Source organism: Manacus candei, unplaced genomic scaffold, assembly GCF_025592945.1.
Source record: "Manacus candei isolate 608988 ecotype Guabito, Panama unplaced genomic scaffold, ASM2559294v1 h1tg000036l, whole genome shotgun sequence".
NCBI classification, from domain to species: Eukaryota; Metazoa; Chordata; class Aves; order Passeriformes; family Pipridae; genus Manacus; species Manacus candei.
Window position 1 is genome coordinate 3,167,655 of NW_026138084.1, and position 21,394 is coordinate 3,189,048.

A 21,394-nucleotide genomic window follows, 5' to 3' on the forward strand; every position below is an offset into this window, starting at 1 on the left:
GTCTGTTTGTGGTAACTTGGGGGTAAGGTGAGAATTTTGGCCCATTGGGGGTACCAGCTCCCTCTCCCATGACAGGGGTGCCCTGCTCTGGTCCTGCAGTGGGAGGAGAAGGAGCAAGGCCCCAGCTGAGCAATCCAATGCCTTTTCCCCATGCCAGGCTCACAGAGGAATGCTGGCATGGACTGCATTCCATGCACTGATCCACATACGTGTATTTTTTACATACAAAGACATTGTAAAATACCTCCTCCCTGGTGCAGAAAGAGAACAGTTTAAAATATTAGGCAAAACCATCACTCTGAGCCATCAGCTGCTGTTTCAACTCTATGTGATGCACATTCCAGTCAAAAGAAAACCTGATGTTTCTTTCTGTAATAGGCTCATTCCAATTTCCAGCAAACACACAGAACAACATTTCTTCTTGCTTCCAATGGCTCATTTGACCGTGCTCAGTCTCTGAGATCACTGGATCTCCCAAGGAATATAACAGCAGAGTGCAGAGAGGTCAGATTTCACAGAGGCAGGACTAAGTAACCTGCAAAGCCAAGCAGAACACACATTGTTCAGGCAGGTCACAGCAAGGCCATTTCCATCTTGGGGAACACACCAATAATCTGAGTTTTTATACATGTAGAATCAGATGCCCCAAGCCTGCTGTAATTCTTTATTAGCTTTGCAGCTGTTGTCTTCCTCATGAGTTTATCAGCTTGCACAGCTCTTGGGTAGCTGTTCTTAATTCACCTCAGCCAGGCAAAGGGTGGGGTGGCCACAAAGAAGCAAAGGGAATAAACAAAAGCTACACAACTCACGTGTTAGAAATGGAGAAGGAAAAGTAAAAACATTTTTTTTAAAAAAAGGCTGTTCAAGAGGGAATTCAGGAAAGTTATTGCTGTTTTAAGAAATTATAAGGGGCCATAAAGGTACAGCCCAGGCCTGAACTCTTTCCACTGAGACCTCTTTTGCACATGGATACACTCACTCATTATCTGTCCGGGTTACTCACCCAAATAAAGGGGGAGCAGCATTCCTGGAGATGGGGACTGGGCCTTTTAGGATCTACACCAGTTGAAGGAGACCAAAATTCCAGTCCAAAGCCACTGCAACCTGAAGAAAGCACATCCTTGGTGGTGAGTGGGGCTGTGCTGGTGTGTCTGCTCAGGTCCAAGCACGAGCACTGCCCCACCAGATAAAGCAAAAGCCACAGTGCAGCTGCTGCTAAACCTGACAGGGTGAACACTGTGGGCTGGGAAGAGCTAAAAAAAACATTCCTCTGGTTATTTGGGAAGCAGAAAATGTGACATTACCTACTGTAATCCTTTCCTTTGCTTTGACCAGTTGCTCCAAGCAACTCTTCCCAAACTTTTTGAACAGCTACTGGGCACAGTGCTGACAGAGATGCCTTTTTTCCTTACATAGCATTTTCCTCATAATAGTATGCAAAGCCTCCCCTAAAACTTTCTTCATCAATTACCTGCCTAGGAAATGAAGAGTTGGTGTTACAAACTGCCAGACTCTTAATATGATTGACTGTGGCTGGTTTTAGTCAGCAAAAGGTCTCCAAGTAACAAATGACTTGTCCATTTGTTCTCTAACAAGAAGGGCTGTCAAGGCCTGAATATCATTTATGCTCAATCAAATCCTAATGCTGATGGAAAACTCTGGCTTTTGGTGACTCTTGATGTGCCCCACTGGGGCTTGGAGAAATGTATCCCCACTTAACATGTCCATGGGTAATGGATCTGAGAGCCTTCAGCTCATGGCTCCTTCGGGCCAGGCCTGGAGCTGTAAGGTATGAATTAACTGAGATGACAAATTGCATAAACATGTGTTTCTCAGTTGGCACTTCCCTGCTAAATGCTTATGAAACTGTGAACTATGGAAAACAAAAGATGGATGGATGGAAGAAGATCTCTTTTTACAAAATTATTTTTATAGGAAAAAATCCCTAAAGAAAAGCTTGATGTGTGCAAGCTCACAGATATCCCTTATTTTACAGCTGGGGAACAGCAGGAACTTTTCCCTGCTAATGAGACTTTATGATCTCAGATACAGAAAGATTTGCACTTTATTATCAATAAGAAAGTCCAAATTCAAGAAGTGACTTGAAATGGTAGAGACTGGCCTGGGGATATAGTGAATACAGAACATTTCCTCTCACCATACAGGTGGTGTTTACACGATTTTTAGATGCAGTTCAAACAAATCTTTTACAATATAATAAAATCATTGACTAAGGCAGAAAAAGCCATAAGATTTGATTTCTCCTTTTTTTTTTTTTTTTTGTGTACGCACTGGTCAAAATAAGATTGACTATAGCAAAAGGACAGATTATTATTTTGCCAAGAATGGGTCAGATGATCCTTGAGGTCCCCTCCAACCTGGGATTGTAGGATTATTAAACTGCAGTGTAGCTGACATCAGTATATTGTAACTATGCTCTCCCTTTAAAACATTTTGCAGAATAATTAGAGCTGGAACAAAGGGAGCTCAGAAAATTGCAACACTAGAGCTTTTTTGGTTTTTTGGGAGAAAAAAAAAAGGAGCTGCAAGGAAGTTCTGATATTCCTTCTAAATTCTAACAAATACTTTGATTATACTACACTTTGCCAGATCTGGCCTCCAACTTTGGATTTCATCCAATTTCCTGGAGAACGAGAGGAAATCCAGCACAAAACTTTGGTTGTGCTCTTTTCTAAATGGCAAAATACAACCCACCAATTTCACTGGCCTTTCCCTCTGTGTTGTTCAGCAACACAACTGAAGGAATTTTCCTGAAGCAGAGAAGCAACTGCCCTTTCTGTCTGTTTAAAATTGACTCAGTGGCACACCCAAGCTTTACAATAAGGAGCAGTAAAGATTATTTCATTATTTCCATTTGGATATTCCTTTAAGAATTCCAAAGCAGTGAATCTGCAGTTCTATATAACAGAATGAGGAACTGAGGAGCCTCAGCACCTATAAAGAAAACTACTAAAAATGGCAATGTGAGCTTTTACCCCGAAGTGTAACATTCTGTGAAGGCTTCAGTCTTTAGCATGTGAGTAGTTCCTACTAAAGCAAGATTCATCCATCTTTTTCACTGGAGGAGTTTTCTTTTATTTATATATATTTTAAGGCAACATATTATGAAAGTTGGAAGGAGGAGAATAATCCCAGGAGGTGGGTTGACCATCAGTGTCCACGTACGGCCCCGACACAGCATCTCAACCCCAGGGAAGGCACTGGCTGAGCCAAGCCACGACTTTGTGTCAGCAAGAGAAAGCCCTCAAAGCTTTTTTCCCAACGCTCCCACGTGAACATCTTCCCTCTCTAGTGCAATACCCTGCAGAGGCGACTACACCTAAAAACAATGGCTAGGAAAAGGTTCCAGCATTCAGCACAAGGCACGTGCTGCCTTCCAACCCTTCCTTCGTTGGCTGGCAAATGATGATGCACAGAACTGCATAAGGAAACAAAACATCAAAAGATAAAAATTAACTTAATTTACACAACCAATAAAAAAGTTTAAAGCAGTGATAGAAAAATAATATAAAGGCTAGATACATTAAATGCCAGTTCAACAGTATTAAGCTTTGGTAGAACAGGTAAAGAGCATAGCACCAATCAAATCCCCCGTCAGCACAGGCCTCAGTACGCATGAGCCGTGATGAAGATGTAAATTTTGGCAAGAAAAGTGGTGTATGTTCCCTGGCGCCACAGTTTCATCTCCACATCCAACAGGAAGTCTTTGGGCTCCTTGACCTGGCGCTGCAGGTACACGATGCCGGTGTAGGAGTTGAGCCTGCGGGTGCTGAAGTAGCCCTCCTCGTTGCCCTGGGTGATGGTGAGGATGATGTTGTCCCCGGCGTAGGCAGGGGAGGGGCCGATCCGGAAAATGTGGGCTGGGACCACGATGTTGGTCTGGAAGTTGAGCTGGTAGTAGGTGATTCTCACCGGGGTGTTCTGGCAGTCCAGGTAGTTAAAGCAGCTGATGCGTTCACACCTCCTGAGGAATGAGACAGGGAGAGCCTTCAGTGCCCAGGGGACAGCAGGGAAAATGCATTTACCTCAGAGTGCTGCAAAATATCAGCTAAACCACAGTCCCAAACTTCAGAGTGCTATTAACAGGGATTGTACCCAGGGAATGGACTGTTCAGGGCAGGCTCAGGTTGGATCTCAGCAAAAGGTTCTTCCCCCAGAGGCTGGTTGGGCACTGCCCAGGCTCCCCAGGGCAGTGGGCATAGCCCCAAGGCTGCCAGAGCTCCAGGAGGGTTTGGATGATCCTCTGGGGCACAGGGGGTGACCCTTGGGGATGGGCCTGTGCAGGGCCAGGAGTTGGACTGGATGATCCTTGTGGGTCCCTTCCAACTCAGCATATCCTGTGATTATCCTTGTTCTGCTTTTCCAGTGTCCATAAAGCATTTGTAAATTATGTAACTGTACTGTAGTGTCAGGAAAGGATCATGGACATGGGGAGCTGCATTGGGAAGCTCCACAGCAAAGAAAGAGCCAGTCGTGCTGCAAAGCATGAGCTTGGAAGAGGAGTCAGTGGTTCCTCACTGACAGCACAGGGCTGGGACAATGCTCCAAGAAAATAAGACTAAAAGCTCTTGAAAAGGTAGCTGAAACATGGGGCTGGGAAAGAAGCTCCTCAACTGGCAAAGCAGCTCAATTCTGTAAGGCAGGAAAAGTATTTTTTTAAGTCATAAGCAATTAAATATGGGTTCCCAAAGCACTGGCAGATACTAAGGCAGGAAGAGGGAAGGGACATTTTGGGGCTCCCATGCTCCTCAGCAGCTGGGGGTGTGCCCTTCCCAGAACCCTGTGGCCTGGCAAGCTCAGTATCCTGCTCCCCTCCAATGTTTCAGCAGCCCCTGAGGAACTGCAATCTGAAGATTAACCAGGGAGTCCCAAACCCACTGTAAAAGTGGAGCTCTGAGCAGCCTGGCTGCTGTGATAGAAGCAGCATAGAAGATCTTACTTTTTTAAAACTAACTTATAAGCAGAGCCCTTTCAGAGCTGCAGCAAGGAGAGCTCCAGGCTCTGGTGCCTGCTGTTCCAGCAGCAGTTGGGGAGCAAACAGGGGCTCCAGGGCTTGGAAGAAGGAAGGATAACCAGACACAAACTACATGGGGAATGTTTATGTGCTCCAGGTACCAAAGCAGTTTCTCAGAGCTCTGAGCACCCACACCCACCCACAAACTAAGCACTACAGGACTGGCCTGGCTGCTGGTGTTGTTCCAAAGGCCACACTCACATGTCAGACACTTTTCTGTAGTTGGAAGGGCACTCGAAGGACAGGCAGCGGAAGCTGCCCTGGATGTTGTAGCAGGTCTCTGCAGTTGAGCAGTTATGGGTTCCTATTGCACACTCATCAATATCTAAGAAGAAACACAAGAAAAAGGCATTCTAAGTTCAAAAGTGAGAATTAATCACAGTTGATGGGCTGTGATTTGCTTATGAGACTGTGTGCCTGAGGAGTCTGTGGGTTTGGCTCTACAAGCCGAGGGCTCTCATCCTCACCCCCCGGTCACTGTGTGTCCCCTCCACAGTACCTGTGCCCCAGACCAGGGCTCTGGGAACCCCCCAGGGCACACCTGGGGTGGGAAATGCACACCCAGGTGAGGTGTGTCAGGTCCATCTCTGTGCACAGACACTCACTGGCATTTGCAGTGACAGAATAAACCACGGTGATGCCAATTCTGACAAAATTCTTCAATGTCTAAAATGTCTTCTATGGAAAAAACCTCCTTCCTTGACAATACCAGGCAATAAGAGATGACAGACCCACCTGGCAGCGTGTGCAGTAAACAAGGGAGCCCACTCTTCCCTACAAGCAGCTTGGGACACTTTCCATGGTGTTTGACAGTCTCTCTGCTTGGCAGAGAGAGTCCACCCAGCACATGGCCATGCTGACCTTCTGCTGCAGGGGAACTGTGTTTCTTTACCTGTACTTTAGAACCACTGGCACACTCCTGTAACCCACCTGTCCTCATCCACACACAGCTGACCAATACAGGGTTTTACTTTCCATGGAGAATAAACATGAGAAGGGAAAAAAGTTCTCAAACCCAGAGATCCCACTTCCCACTGCAAGAAAGACCAAGCATGAACACCTAGACACATTTGCTTGTGTAGCCACGTTGTCCCTGCCCCTGAGGTGTCAGAGATGTAACTAATATTAAAGGCAGGCTGGAGGCAAACAGAATTAAGTGAGTAGGTAGCAGTAGTCTAAGGCAGTGGAACCCTGGAAGTCCCAGACCAGCCCACAGCTGTATAAGCTTCTCCCAGCTGTTCTGATGGATGAGAGCTTTTCGTTTCCTGAAAGTGATGGGCCAATTTTTACAGCTCTGCAGGTCACTGGGACTCCCTGAACCAGCCCAGTTTCACACTTAGAGCTTGCCTGGGTCCCGTGAGGGGTCTCCAAGCCAAGGAGGTGCTCCTGCTCCATTCAGCAGGTGAGGGCAGTGCAGTGTGTCAGCTCCAGGGCTGGGGAAGCAGCCAACTGCTTTCCAACAGCAGGGCCACGGACTTGGGCATGGTGTGGGCACTGTGGGCAAGCCCTGGAGCACGAGGGACAGTCCTTGAGGAAAGGAGGCCATGTCTATAAATCCCTCACTCACTGCAGAACCTGTGAGAGAGCGATGGCTCCTTCCCATGGATGAGCCTGCACAGGGTCCACGAGGAAACAAACACCCCATCACCCAGCTGAGAGGGACCTTCCCCTCCCCAGAGCAAACACACTCTGGTGTGCATGGATACCCTCTGTCTGACTCCACATTAACCATTCACAGCCTAGTGCATAAAAGCTATCCCTCAGGAATAAACAGATCCTGTCAGGATAGAACCAACCCATGCTAAGGCCAACAGGACCTTCTCACTGACTTTTTGAGAAGGGATAAACTTGGGGTGTGTCAGAAGAATTATCTGTGCATGAACGTTGCTCTGGATTAAAGCAGAGCAACCAAAGTAAACCTGGATTTAAAGCAAGCAAATCCAAAGCAAAGTTCTCACTGCACAATCCAGGAGAGGAGAGCTCTACCAGGGCACTGTGAAACATGGGAACTCAGGAACAACACTTCAGAACAAGGCACACAGTTCTGAACATTTAAGATATATACATAAATATCTCCCCACAATGAGATGTAATTACAGAAGGCAGTAAAGAACATTTAAAGCTCAGAGACACTTTATGGCCCAGAGCATAAGCGTGGTTACCTAAATAACACATATCCACAAGCCCAAGCCATGGGCCTTAAAATGCTGAAAAACAGATGCAGCATCAAGGATCCAGCTCGAGCAGCAAACATTGGCAAAGATCATCTCCCAGTCACATTGTGTACTCCCAAAAGTCTAGACAATGCACGGAGGCTTTAAAATGAAATAAATGCTAACAGACAAGGCATGTGGACTGTGCAGGGCCCTGCAGCTCTGCCAATTGTCACAGAAGAGACAGACTCCTAGAGGGAAACTATAACCTCCCACTCCCTCCATTCCCCTGGGATGAGAACTGATCTCATACACTGAACTGGTTGGTTTAAAAGTCTTGCAAGGAAAAGTATACAATAGGAAGTAGGAGAGAATCAAAGCAAAGTAAATCCCTTGCTGATTCGGAGCAGTGCCCCTAAGGTGAAAAGAAAATTTCTTCCACATTGCAATCGTTGTCATGAAAGCACTCCCTCCCTGCACCACTTTGGCTGCACTGCAAAATACCACAGGCAGTTCCTCCAAAAAAGATCCATATGTTGAGACAGTGTTCCATGAGATACAGCTTGTCTGTTTGAAACTAAAGGTACAAAGAATGTGCCACCAGTAACTCCAAAGAACTGGTCAGACGATGAGTAACTGGAGCCAGACCTTTAGCTGGTGGAAACCAAGATTATCTCCTTGAGCTTAGCACAGCCAACATCAATTCAGTGTTTCTCTGACCATGTTTTCAGAAAGAGCTCAATATCTAAGCCTGCCCTAACTTGTAATACAGACTTGCAGAGCTCAAAAACAGGGAATGTGTCTGGGGGGCTCCTTCCAGTGCCTGACTAAACTGCAGCTCCAGAGCTGCTGAGTTTTGCACGTAGAACAACTTCACCCTCCAAGGAGGTGCCCGGACCAGGTGCCAGAGACACTCGGAAATGCCCTCCCAAGGGTTTCTGTTTGGGCAAGTTGTGCACTGGGAAGCCTCTCCACACAGGTGAGGGTCGTGCAGGGGGGGTTCCACCACACAGACAACACAAGTGCAGGTCTGGGTGGATGTCCCTGTCCTCTGCCTCCAGCACACTGGGTGCCTGTGGGAGAGCTGTGCTGGCTCAGGAACACAGTGACTCACACTATTAACTCTGCAATACATTCTCAGCCCAAATCTCACTGCTGGCAGAGGTGGCAACTAACATGCCAGCACTCAAAGTTAGGAGGAAAATACAAACAAAGCCTGTGGAGAGTTACAGCTGCAGTTTTCTAAAGGTGAATTTCTACATAAGAATTTAAATGCACATGGATACCACTGCATTTATACTTAAAAACACATTCTAAAAAATATTTTAAACTTTTTTTAAAGGATTTTAATTGTCATTTAATCTGCTTCCCTGCTCCAAAGTCAGGATTAAGTACACACATGCTGCTCATGATTTACACAATGCAAATTCGTTGCCATTACCGCCAAGAATTCAAGCCTAGGAGATACATAACCAAAAGTTATATGAAGGGTTCCTGAAAAACTAAGGGCAGGAAATGCCTGGTAGTTAATGTAACCACTGCAGGAATGTGTGCAGTGTGTGCAAAGGTAATCAGATCTTCCATCATCATTACACAGGCAGGGCATCCTTTGGAAATGGGGGTTCAGCTCAGAACCAGACAGCTGTGCACCAGATGAAAACCACCACGCTCCCAGCAGGCATTTCTATGGTTCTGGAGAAAAGGGGGGTGGGAGGGGAGGGTACTTGTCGTTGCACTAACATTTCCCCATGCCAACATAATTAAGGTGACAAACTGCTGGATGGCCAAGTTCCCATTACAGCTCCAACATTTAATCTCCCAGTTTTCTGGGGCAGAAAACTGCAACTCATAATGAAGGCACAGATTTCTACACCTGGCCCCTCTGAAAGCCCAGATCATTCAGTGCTGTGCCAAGGTGCACACACAGCTCACACAAGTAATCCAGGGCTCCAGCTGGAAGGATGACATGGGCTCCCTTGGGAATTCATTTAAGCAATTCCCTCACATTGACAGCCCAGTTGCCACAGCACTTTCTTGTAACACAGGGGAGAGCTGTCTTTGCAGATACCAATATTTGGCAACTTTGTCAAATACTGGCTTGTTAACAGTGACTGAAACATGGAGGCTTGACTGAATAACCATAATGGCTCGTTCCAAGGATTAAAACCTCATGATATATAACCTTGCAGTCCCCTCCTTACCTCGACAGGTCCTTCCATTGGCTGCCATGGTGTATCCCTGCTCAGGACAAGCACACTGGTAGCTGCCAGGAACGTTCACGCAGCGGAAGGTGCAGAGGATGCCTGCACTCTGTGTGCACTCATCAATGTCTGGGGAGAAAACACAGGTACCAACGTGGGAAACCAAGCAAAACTGAAATTTGGGAAGGGCAGCTGTAGAACAAGGAAATTCTCATCTGACACATTCATAATATATTGCTAAACATGAACGCAACCATGGAAGTGTCATGTTGCTGGAGGACTGCTGATGGTGCTTTCTGGAATGTTGGACACAAGACTGCTCCCAGAAATACTGGCTGCAAGTGGTATGGACTCCTGGAAAAGAATAATGAGTCTAGGACACATCCAAGTTTGAAAGACTCTCTCTGGTACCTGTGTAATTCACAGATTCATAGAATCCCAGAAGGGTTTGGGTTGGAAGGGCCTTGAAATCTCATCCAGTGCCACCCCCTGCCATGGGCAGGGACACCTCCCACTAGCCCAGGTTGCTCCAAGCCCTGTCCAACCTGGCCTTGGACACTTCCAGGGATGGGGCAGCCACAGCTTCTCTGGGCAACCTGTGCCAGTGCCCACAGCAAAGAATTCTTCCAGAATTTCTTGGGGAGCTTCCTTGTGCCAGGAAGAGAGTGAGCTTCTTCACCACTTCTTAAATAGAGACTCTCCAATGTGTCAGTGTCAGTAACTCCAATTAAACAGGTAAACCCCCTCCCCTCCTCCATTCTGACCACTCTGCTCCTCATTCACCCACCACGAGCAGCATCAAGAGCAAACCTTCACTCAACCATGGCTGAGTGGAGGCTTTCATTGATGCAACACAGGTAAACATATCTTCCCACCTGATTTTTCCATGAAACTAGTCTGATAACCCCCCTGTTCCATGGTCACCCAGGTGTGTTCCATCCAGTGCACTGTCCAATAGCTGGAGTTCCCTTGAGCAGCTTCAGGGGCAGCTGGAACCCACCATCACCCTCAGGCAGCACCTGCAGCATTAGGTGCTGCAGAGAGTCAGCTCCAGGGAATAAGCACATTTACCTTGAGCTGATGGAGCAGCAGCCTTACCTTTACAGGAATGCCCATCTTCTGCCAGCTGGAAACCTTGCCTGCAGTAGCACTGGTAGGAGCCATAAACGTTGGCACACTCCTGGCTGCAGGGACTGTTATCACATTCATTCACATCTGCAGCCAAAAACAAACCCACACACATGGCCACAGGGGCTCACAACAGTGTCTCCCACCTTTTCCTGCCCCTGAAAACAGCCCCCTTCTGGTCAGAGTGACTAAGGATGGAGTGATTTGCCCCAGTTTGTCTCAGCTCCAAGAAGCCTGAGGCTGCCTGTTGCACCTGAATTTCATTTCTATATATGCCAATACATAAAACACACACACATGCAGACATTATGGGTTACAGTCGATCAAAAATATGTAATCATTGCCTTACAAAAATCACGGAGAATTAAACAAATTTCCATTCAATTCAAAATCATTTTTTTAAAGTTTGATTACTACCAAGTTTCATCTTTATCAAAATTTGAATTAAGAGTCTCCTATTCTGTGTTTGTTCTGTTGTCCTTTTCTCCCATCTGAAAGGAAAGCAGAAGTATGTGGGGGAAAGGAAGAAGGGAGAAACTTGTCAATGCTCATCTGACAGTTTGAGTGTTGAGTGTTTGACTGAATATCTGCAAATCTGAGCACACATAAGGTTTACTGTATTTATATTTCACCTCAACTCCTTCTCTAAAGTCCCTGAACTCCTCTGCAGTTTCTTCTTCACAGAAAAAAGATGTCTGGTACCTTCACAGTGTTTGCCATCGTAGGACAAGCGGAACCCAGAGGAGCAAGTGCAGTGGTAGGAGCCAGGGGTGTTCTCACACGTGTGCTGGCACAGGCGCCCGGGGTAGTTCCAGCACTCATTTATATCTGCCAGCACAACAAGCAAATACACAATCAGCTGAGGAACACAAGCATCAATATACAATCAACTGAGCAACACAAGCATCAAACAAGATGCAGGAGGATATTTTTAGAAGTGTCAGAGATTGATTTGCGGCGTGTGAAGTGCTGCAAGCTCAGGTGTGAGGCTGACTCTGTGCCCTAATTGGGGTACAGGGGGGATAAAATAAAAAGGGCTATCTTGTGGTTTTTAGGAAGAAAGTGGTGAAATCTTCAGACAGACAAATTTCTACAGCAGCTGAAGCACAGCCCTCAGGGAATACTTTGCAGATGACTTTAACTGATGACTTGCAGTTAAACCAAGCCAAGGGCACCTGGTCAGAAATCCCAGCACGGAGGGACAGAGCTCTAAGCTGTAGGACATCAGCTTTGGAGGTGATTCCATCATCTTCTGAGGCACTGCATTGCAGAACTAATGCCTGCACACTGCAACAGTGCTAAACAGTGCCTGGAGGGCCGAGGCTCCATCAGTCAGTGCTCCCACCTCCCCCGTGCCTCACATACCGATGCAGCTCCTGCTGAAGGCGTCGTACTGAAAGCCCATCCTGCAGTCACAGCGATAAGCCCCGGGGAGGTTGTGGCAGATCTGCCCCTCCCCACAGCGGTGCACACCAGTCTGACACTCATCCACATCTGCAGAGACAGAGCAATTTGCTTAGTTTGCTTAAAATCAATGTTTATGAAGAGAGAGGGGGAAAAAAATTAATAAATAACAGGAATAGAAACTGTTATGGTTGTCCTCTGGACAGAACTACCATCAGCTTTTCCCACTCTGCTCTTCTCCAAGCCAGCTCTGTGTGTCTGTAAGTCAAACCTCTGAAAAGCAGAACATTATCTTCACAGTGAAACCATCCTGGAACTGCAATGGAGCTCTCCCAGTATATTCTGCATTTCAATGTAAACACTTTTTGATGCTGATCAGACCCTGACATTTAAACACCCCCTGTGATGTTCTGTCTCTCCGTGACTCACATCAAGCCATTTAAAGCAAAACAAGAACCAGCCAGAAACTCTGCTCATCCCTTCAATTAAAGCAATTGCTATTTTCATCTCCAGTTGCCCTTTCAGTCTCGCTCCTGCTGTCTAACTTTTGCTCTTTCCCAATGTTGATCTTTTTTTTCTTCTCTCAATCAACTCCCATTTAGATATTCCTCATGGCCTCTCATCCAAAATCCAATACCAACAAATTAGTTGCTTCTCCACTCACATGCATCACTTCCAATCTCATTTAAACATCCTCAGATGAAGATGAGAGTTTTCAATACACACTGATTTACAAGACTTGCAACATGACTAAATAGCTCATCAGTCTCTAACAAATCCCTCTTGCCATCTGTAACAAGAAGCATCAAAAAGTCTGATTAACCCTCAGAACTGTTTGTTTCTTCACATATTCAGACTTCTGCCATTTCCTAAACCATCAGATCCTACTTTCTTTCCATTATTCACATCTTCTACTAGTTTTACAACCCAAATCTCTTCATGTAATAATAATTAGAATGGAAGTCTAAGTCTGGAGGTTCTCCATGCTGCTCTATTTGAAGTCATAAATCTGAGCACTGAATCATTCAAAGGGTTCCTGGGCAGTTCTCCATCCAACAGCAGCTTGGTGAGTGCTCTGGGAAGCAGACCCTTGCTGAGGGAATGATGGGGAAGTGAGAGCAGAAACTTGGATTTGGAGAAGTGGAGATCATATCAACACTGATGAGGGGCACTGACAAATACTCTGTTCAACATTTCAGCAGATTCCCACCTACACAGTCCCTGCTGGCCCCAGGGTCAGGAATGGCAGGGAAGGCCAACCCAAGGAATCTCTGACAGGCTCCAAGATTTCTGCTGAAATATGGACCCCTCATTTTCTTGTAAGATCAGAAGAAGCAAGGAAGTCTCTAATGCAGATACAAATTTGTAAAGCAGCAGCTTTATTTGTAATGAATTCATGTGTGCAACCACTTCATTAGTTTGTCCAAAATTACATATTCCATTGCATTTACACTTTAATTAGTTCTAGGGCATTACCCCATCAGAACTGTGCCATATTTCACAATACTTACAGCAGTTTTCAGTTAAACCTAGGAGGTTGTTTTTAATAACTCATTTACTAAATCAGTAAATCTGAACATTTTAAAGACAGATGAATCCTCTAAACAGAGGAGATGACCCTACGAGCGTCGCTCTGCTGGAGAAACATGTGCAGATGATGTTTTTACTACTGTGAATAAATCTGAATCAGGAATCTAATTAGCTATTGTAATGCCTCAAAGAAACTAGTCTTTATCACAGAGAGGGGAAATTAGGACCATATGCTTTTCCTTTTTCTTCTCTGTTCTCTCTGCCTACTTAAAAAAAGCCATTCCAAAAAAATACCAAAAGCTATAGACCAGCAAAAGGGACAGAGTGCACACAGCAAAGTCAGAGAAATCATCAATTAACTTTAAATTTGTTTTGCCAAAATCAAGCTGGAGAAGCTTCCTTATACCTGCTCCTTAACAACCTTGTCAACCATTTAAAGCAGAGACAGAGGGCCATCAGTAATCACATTGCATTGTGTTACCTCCTCTTGCTTTAGAGACAGAGATGCTGCCTGAATAATGGCAACCTCCTCCTCTGTCACATATTGGCACATAATCACTCCTTTTTAGGAACAACTGGGGTGAAAAGCTGGATTCTTTCTCTTCCATCAATTTGAAATTTAGGAATGTGATTTGCCCAGTCATTATAGAATCATAGAATTGTTAAGGATGGAAAAGACCTCTAAGATCACCAAGCCCAACTGTCAACCCAGCACCACCCCCATGGTCACCACTAAGCCATGTCCCCAAGTGCCACATCCACATGTTTTCTGAACACTTGCAGGGGTGGTGATTCCTGCACCCTGGGCAGTCTGCAGGGCAGGGCAAAGGGCTGCAGCCAGGACTTCTGTGCTGCTCAGGGATGACAAGGCAGTGAAAACAGTGGAGACACTGGCATGGTGGTCCCCTAAAAACGTCAGGGTCACCACTCCAGGAGGTGTACCTGGCCCAGCAGGCCTGGCTTAAAAAGGACTGATGGAAAGCAGTTGAATTGTCTTCACAGCAACTGAGAGGGACAGGACCTTTGGACCTACTGAGATACTTCAGGCTGCTCTATAACAGGACAGCAAATAAGACTGCACTACCTCCAAATTTATGAAACACAACCCCAGAGCTGTATTAGGAAGGTTTCTCAATTTCCTCAGTTACACACAAGAACTGTCCCTGTCTTCTGCCCCTTCCAAACCTTCCTCATCTTCTCACTGGCTGAGCATAGTCTGGATAGTCCTGGGGGCAAAACCATGAGGGGACATAGAGCAAAAAGGTGAATACAGAAGTTTCTGGGGAAATAGAGTCTGGCTGTACCACTGTTTTTCACTGCAGTCATGACCAAATTCATGGCTGCCAATAGGGCTCCCACCCACCTGCAGCATCACAAAGCATATTTTGTTTATTTATCATCCTTCCTTTTATTCAAAGGGAAGGTAGGTAGACATCACTGGGATATCATCACTAACCCAACTACTGATTTCTCATTTCATTTTTGTTTCCTCCTCTGTCATTTTTTTTTGGATTTCCTACCTCGTGTAACTCAGAATACAGGGAACTAGAGAACACCCAGCCAGCCTTGCCTTGGGCACCAAGGACTGAGCTTCCCTTTCCTTCATGCCTCCTGTGCTCATTTACAGAACAAATGCTAATAACAGCTAAAATCTGCTATTCTGAGTCAGTAACTCCCTAAATACATTGGAACAAACACAAATCAGGATCAAGCTGCATACCAGCCTACATGAATATTTCATACATTCCTTCTTCTCCGAATTCTTTTCACAACGTAGGAATTTATCCTAAACATCCCCACAAGTGGATGTAATGGGGAACACCATTCACAGCCCTACAAAGAACATCCACTTGGTGCTACTCCTGTGAGAGCACAGACTCAGTGATTGCTGCAGATCACATCACTCACAGTGAGATGCTGGAATGTGCAGCAAGGGATCATGGCTTTGACTGACAGCACGAGCCTAAAAAGTAACTAAATCCCATTCACTCCAGAATGGAAGCCAGTGACTCCCACCTGCAGTCAGAGCCAGCGCTGCTGAGCGTGCCAGGAGGAATCCAGGGAGCAAACAAATCCCTGAGCTGCTGGGACAGCAAATTCCCATTCCTCAGACACGTTTGGGAATCTGGAGGTAACTCAAAGCCTCTTTTTAGAACTGAAATGTACTTTCTCCTCTGACCCCGAGCCCCCCTTACCAACGCAGCGGGTGCCCTCCTCGTTGGAGTGGTATCCTCTGCTGCAGCTCAGCATGTTCCTCTGGCAGGTGTAAGACCCAACTGTGTTGATGCAGTTGAATCCTGGTTTACAGGGCTCAGGGAGGGACGTGCATTCATTAATATCTGGTGAAAAAAACGAATTAGAATAGTGAGAGATGCTATTTAATCTTTCTAGCCTGTTTTCTTCCAGATGCCACTTCTTTTCCTTCATTTCAGTTTCTTGTGCTCCAAAGATAAGGCTGATGAAGGTCTGCTGTGGGAAGACTTTCAAATGCAATAAGTTTAAAAGGACAGCAATGTTTACATTAAATTCACAACAGGGTTTGAGGCAAACCACATATACAAGGGTCAATACACCCCCCTTGGACAGGCTGGAAGGCCCAGGAGTTACAAACACACTCTGGTCACACCTACCAACACAGTTTCCCTCAGGATCTTGCAGAAACCCATCCATGCAGCGCTGCTTTGACTCACAGTAGAAGGACCCTTCTGTGTTCTGACAAACAAAGTTGACTTTGCAGCTGTGAGTTCCTCTCTCACACTCATCAATATCTGTTAATCAGACCAGAACAGCAAACTGGGATTAGTTGAGCTCTAACTTTCAGCAATCTTCACGAATAGCTAACTTCCAGAAAGGAAATTAGGAGGCACTATTTAAACCAGACACATGTTGCCAGTGGGAAATCTGAGGTTTAGGTGTGTTTGTTCTTGGACATCCACTTCAGTACAGGCTTCAGGATCTGTCAGGTCCTGCAGCAAATTTGACTCAGGTCCCTACTGCCTCGTTTGCAGCATCTCTTGTAACCCACAAATACCAAAATACCTGCAGTTTTAAAATCCTAAAGATCCACATTAAAACTACAAATCAGGTGCTCATAATAAAATACGTACCACAGCCTTTCCTAAGCAAAATGGGCTCTTATTCCTTATATACCTCAGGAATTCAGGGAGGTAGAAACCTGCCTCCTCTGAATTTGATACTCATAAGTAACCTTGCTTGAAGGACTGGGATTTCACTGTGTACACACAGACATGTAGTCATGCAGGTGTATATATATATATATTTATATATATATACTTATGTACACACAAAACCCACTTACCCAGCTCGTAAAACTATGTGGAAAAAATCTAAATGAGGCAGTCGTATTGGTAGCAAATTTTGCTTTTTTTCTTACTCTCCAGCCAGAGCCCACCACAACTTTCTCATTTTTTATTAAGTATATGAAATTATTTCCCAAATTATGTTCACCAACTCAGTGTTTGCTTTCTAGAGATGTTGAAAACACCTCCCACAGGTTTCAAACTTATAAATTTACACCCAACTGCTCTGTGCTGAGTCACTGTGGTGTAGTGGTGTGGCTTCCATCTTCCAGCTGAAGAAATCCCACCTTGGAGCAGACTCAGCCAGAAATATGTTCAAAATTCAGCTCCTGTGCACATTTTCAAATGGTGCTTTAACACATGCTGGTTCCCAAGGAATATCTTCACTAGAAGATAAAGACAAATGGAAGGAAGTCCCCAGTGGAGGAGTCCCCACTCCTCCAGGCAGACAAGGGGAGAACTGCTGGCACTTCTCTTTCTACTCCAACTCCTCATTAAATGTTAAGGTCATGAGGGAACATCACCAGTCCCTCACAAGGCACTATATTAATAACTCTGCCTACCACAGTTACAGACTGAGACAAAGAAAAATGAGTATTTCATAAACCTCACATTAATAAAATAAGATTCAATAGTTATCTGTAGGCAATTTTGCATAGGGTACTTCTGAAATTCTAGCCTTTCCTATAAGTCATGAATTTACAGGCTACTTTAAAACAATTTGTAAACCTTATAATCCCCTATTATCTAACTTTAAGACTAGAAAGTAAATTAGATTAGTAATAAATGTTAGAAATGCTCTAGAATGAGACAACTGAACAAGACACAAACAGCCTCTTTAAGCAAACCAAGCTTTACTTATGACAGGGAGATTGCTGGTAATTTCTGGTTTATCGCCTAATGTTCTGGTTCAAAGGCTAAGCTCTTCCCTTGGGCATCTGTTACTCCAGCTGTCAGGGAACTGGGTGAAAATTTAGGAGTAAAGAGCACTGACTGTGCCCTGAAGGCAGGGCAGGGTGTCCTGCACACTCCTGAGCTGCACAGCTGCTGCTGCTGCAAGGGCTGATGTTCCCTGCCCTGTTTGACACCTCCAGAGTCCAAGATGGGGGGATGCAGAGTAACTTCTTAACCCCACGGCCATCCCAAGCATAACTAAGTGCAGGCAGCCCTCCTGAACACAGGAAGGCTGGGGCTGTCAGCCCGTGAGCCCTCCAGGCTGTGACCCAACAGCAAACAGCACCAGCCCCTCCAGAGCACAGCAGAGCCAGGCAGAGTTAAGGGGAATTCCTCCATCAGGGAATTCTCTCTGTAATGCCTTCAAAACAGGGCAAATCCTAGTTCACAAGGTTTCACCCATTTTCTAAATAATTTATCACTGGAAACCATTTCAAATAAATGAATGTACACAAGGGGCCTACAGGGCCCAACACTTCCACAATGCCTTTTGTAGCTACAACCCTCATATCCCAGAGCAGCAACAACAAAATCCTTTGCAATCCCTTTCCCTTCCTTCCTGTAACAGCTGAAAAACACTTGTCTTACCAACACAGTCCCCATCCTTGAGCTCATAGCCTGGCTGGCAGGTCAGCTCCTGCAGGCACCTGAAGGAGCCCATGGTGTTGACGCAGTGCTCTCTGCGCTGGCAGGTGTGTCTCTCTGTCACACACTCATTAATGTCTGCAACAAAGAGTTAAACCAATCAGTGCCACGCTTTTAGCAAGTGATCCCCCTCTTCCTGCTCTTTTGGAAGGAGTCAAAAGCTCCAGTGAAACCATTTCTTCCAAAAGATAGTCAGTGTAGGCTTTGTTACAGCGATGTGATGAGTGACTCAAGGTCTCCAGAGTAACTGAAGAGACACAAATCCCATGGAGATTTCCTTCTCCTCCCCTCTTCCCAAATGGATGGTGCAGGCACTGAGGACAGGGATGGAGAGAACTGATTGAATGCAGGGTGGGCAGAGGATTGATGATCAGCCACTGGGTTACTGGATTTCCTGGATGGGAACCCCCTGGACAACTGAATGAGGAAGTGATTGATGCTTTTTGCTCCCCACCAGCTTCTCACAGCCCAGGCTATTTATCAGTCCTGCTGCTCTAGGCCAGGCAGGAGCTGCTGGGCTGGGACTGCTGCAAGAGAGGGGTTCTGAAGCTGCCTGCCCTGCTGAGGGGGAGGAATCCAAACACCCAGTTCCTAAGAAACGCATCATTAGAACTGGATAGCAAGAACACAGGGAGAGAGGAACCCTGGGGGCTCAATCAAGTTTCAAATTCCTATTTCAATCTTTAAAGAGATCTGATTTCAGCAGGTGGAGTAGGGGAAAAGTTCTTTTTTTAAAAAAAAGAATCACTTAAACGCAAGGTTGCAGAGTGTAGGACAATTAGGAAAGGAATATGAAACACCTTTGATAGGCTTGGCTGAAATCATCTCAAATCCAGGTTTTGCTGATGTTAATAATGAAAGCTGGAACAGCATGATGAGTAAATACCTAGAAGTTACAAAAAGGGGCAGAGACTGGGAGGAGAAACTTTCTTGCCAATCTCCACAAAATCCCCCATGTTCCCATCTCTATATAAAGCTCAGGAGTATTTCCAGAGCTAACAAAAGCCAAATGTGACCAGAGCCATTACAAGTCATCTGGCTGCTCTGTGCATGAAGCTGTTTTCATACTGCACAATAAAGCAAGTATTGTTTAAATCAGATTTTCATTTTGGCTGTAGAACCTCATTCTCAGATAAGTACATCAGATATATGACTTCTTCCGTGGAGCACGAAAACAGGAAGAGCCATTTTTTAAAGCTTTTTGTCTTAAAAAACATCTCAGCTTGTTTTCTACCAAACAGATGAACAGGGGCACCAAGAAATTTCAGTTCCTGATGGACTAACTGGTGACATGCTCTGCAAGGCCACAACATGAACTTGGTGGCATTTCACTTCTCATTTATTTGTGTTTTCCTTTTGTTTGTTATTGCTGTTCTTTCCATGCTGTGGACCTGCTTCCCAAAGCCAGCTGGTGAAACCAGCAAGGTCCCCACCATCACCTGGATCTTTCTGCCTGTCCCACAGATCTTTGATGCTCCCACAGAGGGGCCCCAAAGCTTCTATAGAGTTCTGTCCTCCCAGTGCAGTTTCTATACAGCAGGATGAAGAGCAAGGAGCAATATTCTCATGGGTGATCTTGGGGGGGAAAAACCCACACTCAAAACACACAAACAAAAAATCCCTCACGCTGGGAGAAGAATATCAGGTGCGGTGGTAGAACTCTCCCACCTCACTAGAATTCGTTCTTAAATAAATTTGAGATTTATTAATTAATTGTTGAGAAAACTAGCTATGGATAATCCACCTAATAGCACCCAACACACTGCAAGTCTCTCTACTGGCTGTACCACAGATATGAGATTATCTTTTCTTGCAAACCAGAAAAAGACCTCTCATATAAACAAACTTTGACCACCCCACTGCATCTTGAGAACTTCAGTCAGTCCAGCACCATGTCAAAACAGCCACCAGGAGGACAGTGTGCTTGCCTGAAATACAGCCAAAGAAGGGAGGAAGTATTCCACCTGACCAGCAGGTTTTAAACAGGGACAAAGAAGGTTTTTTTCACAGAGGGGAAAAAAAAAAATCTAATACAGTTCCATGTTTTGTCTCTATTTTTTGATTCAATTTTCAAACTTCTGAGTACAGGAGAAAACACATAGAACTGGCTGGAACACATCTGAGGAAATTAAAATGATGGAAACTGGCAGATTCCATCCACAATTTTGTTTTCAGTGGAAGGTTTGGGCACATCTGATACACTGACAAAGCCCAAGGACTGTGAACTGGGTTGAGGTGCAAGGCTTAAACTTGAGCCTTGGACATGCAAAACCCTGCCCAGTGACAGGGCATGAATGTCCATCTCTGAGATCAGACCAGCTGCCAGCTCACCAAAGTTCCTTTCCAGTTAATCAAACAAATATGCCTTTTTTTATTAATTTTTCTAATTAAATTCCTAAATGTTCCATAAAATCCAGAGTGCCCATAACCTGTGCTTCTTCCATCCTGGAAGCCAACCCAACAAGTCAGTGAGATGCTTGACAGAGCACTAGGAATAACAGGAGTTCTGTTTGCAGTTTGGAACACAGTTAATTCCAACACTGCACCAGCTGTAGTCTTCATCCAACCCAATTAAGACTGTGAGGTAGGGTAAGATGGTATTTACTAAAAAAAACAGGAATAAGAGGAAAAATACTTCAGTACTATATTAAAAACAAGTCACAAGGTTAATCTGAAGAAATCTCCACAGTCATGTGTGTGGCAGTGACTTTATTAATTCCTCATTTTATGTCAGCAAAACCCAGGATGAAATGTAATCATGTAATATCTCCTTTTTTCCCAGGAATTGTGGATGCAAACAGCACCATAGCCAGGATCCCTGACCCATCTGTTGCTGGCATAAGGAATATCAACATTTACCTCCTGCTATTTGTTTCAATACGTACTTTGACATTAAAAATGAATTTTTATGGCCTTTCTATAAAAATGTGAAATGGAGGCTTTTCTTGTCCTGCCTCTGTAGTTTACCCTTATTTTTTTTCCTCTTCAAATTGCTTCAGCTCTATTTGTTTTATAGGCTATATC

The 21,394-nt window shown here is 45.1% G+C and overlaps 2 protein-coding genes across 5 annotated transcripts in view; one reads left to right on the plus strand and one right to left on the minus strand.

The window, feature by feature from the left end:
* Window positions 1-21,394, plus strand: part of LOC127473544 (uncharacterized) — a 460,553-nt gene that overhangs the window by 279,747 nt on the left and 159,412 nt on the right. The window lies entirely within an intron of this gene.
* Window positions 3,073-21,394, minus strand: part of FBLN2 (fibulin 2) — a 110,463-nt gene continuing 92,141 nt past the window's right edge. For all 4 annotated transcript variants that reach the window (XM_051793228.1, XM_051793227.1, XM_051793225.1 and 1 more), the window contains 9 exons: window positions 18,314-18,448; window positions 16,082-16,219; window positions 15,647-15,790; window positions 11,883-12,011; window positions 11,220-11,345; window positions 10,488-10,604; window positions 9,390-9,518; window positions 5,237-5,360; window positions 3,073-3,985 (listed from right to left, as the gene is read on the minus strand). In XM_051793228.1, coding sequence (XP_051649188.1) covers window positions 3,628-3,985; window positions 5,237-5,360; window positions 9,390-9,518; window positions 10,488-10,604; window positions 11,220-11,345; window positions 11,883-12,011; window positions 15,647-15,790; window positions 16,082-16,219; window positions 18,314-18,448 — 1,400 coding nt within the window. In that variant the 3' untranslated portion in view covers window positions 3,073-3,627. The remainder of the gene's footprint in view (window positions 3,986-5,236; window positions 5,361-9,389; window positions 9,519-10,487; window positions 10,605-11,219; window positions 11,346-11,882; window positions 12,012-15,646; window positions 15,791-16,081; window positions 16,220-18,313; window positions 18,449-21,394) is intronic.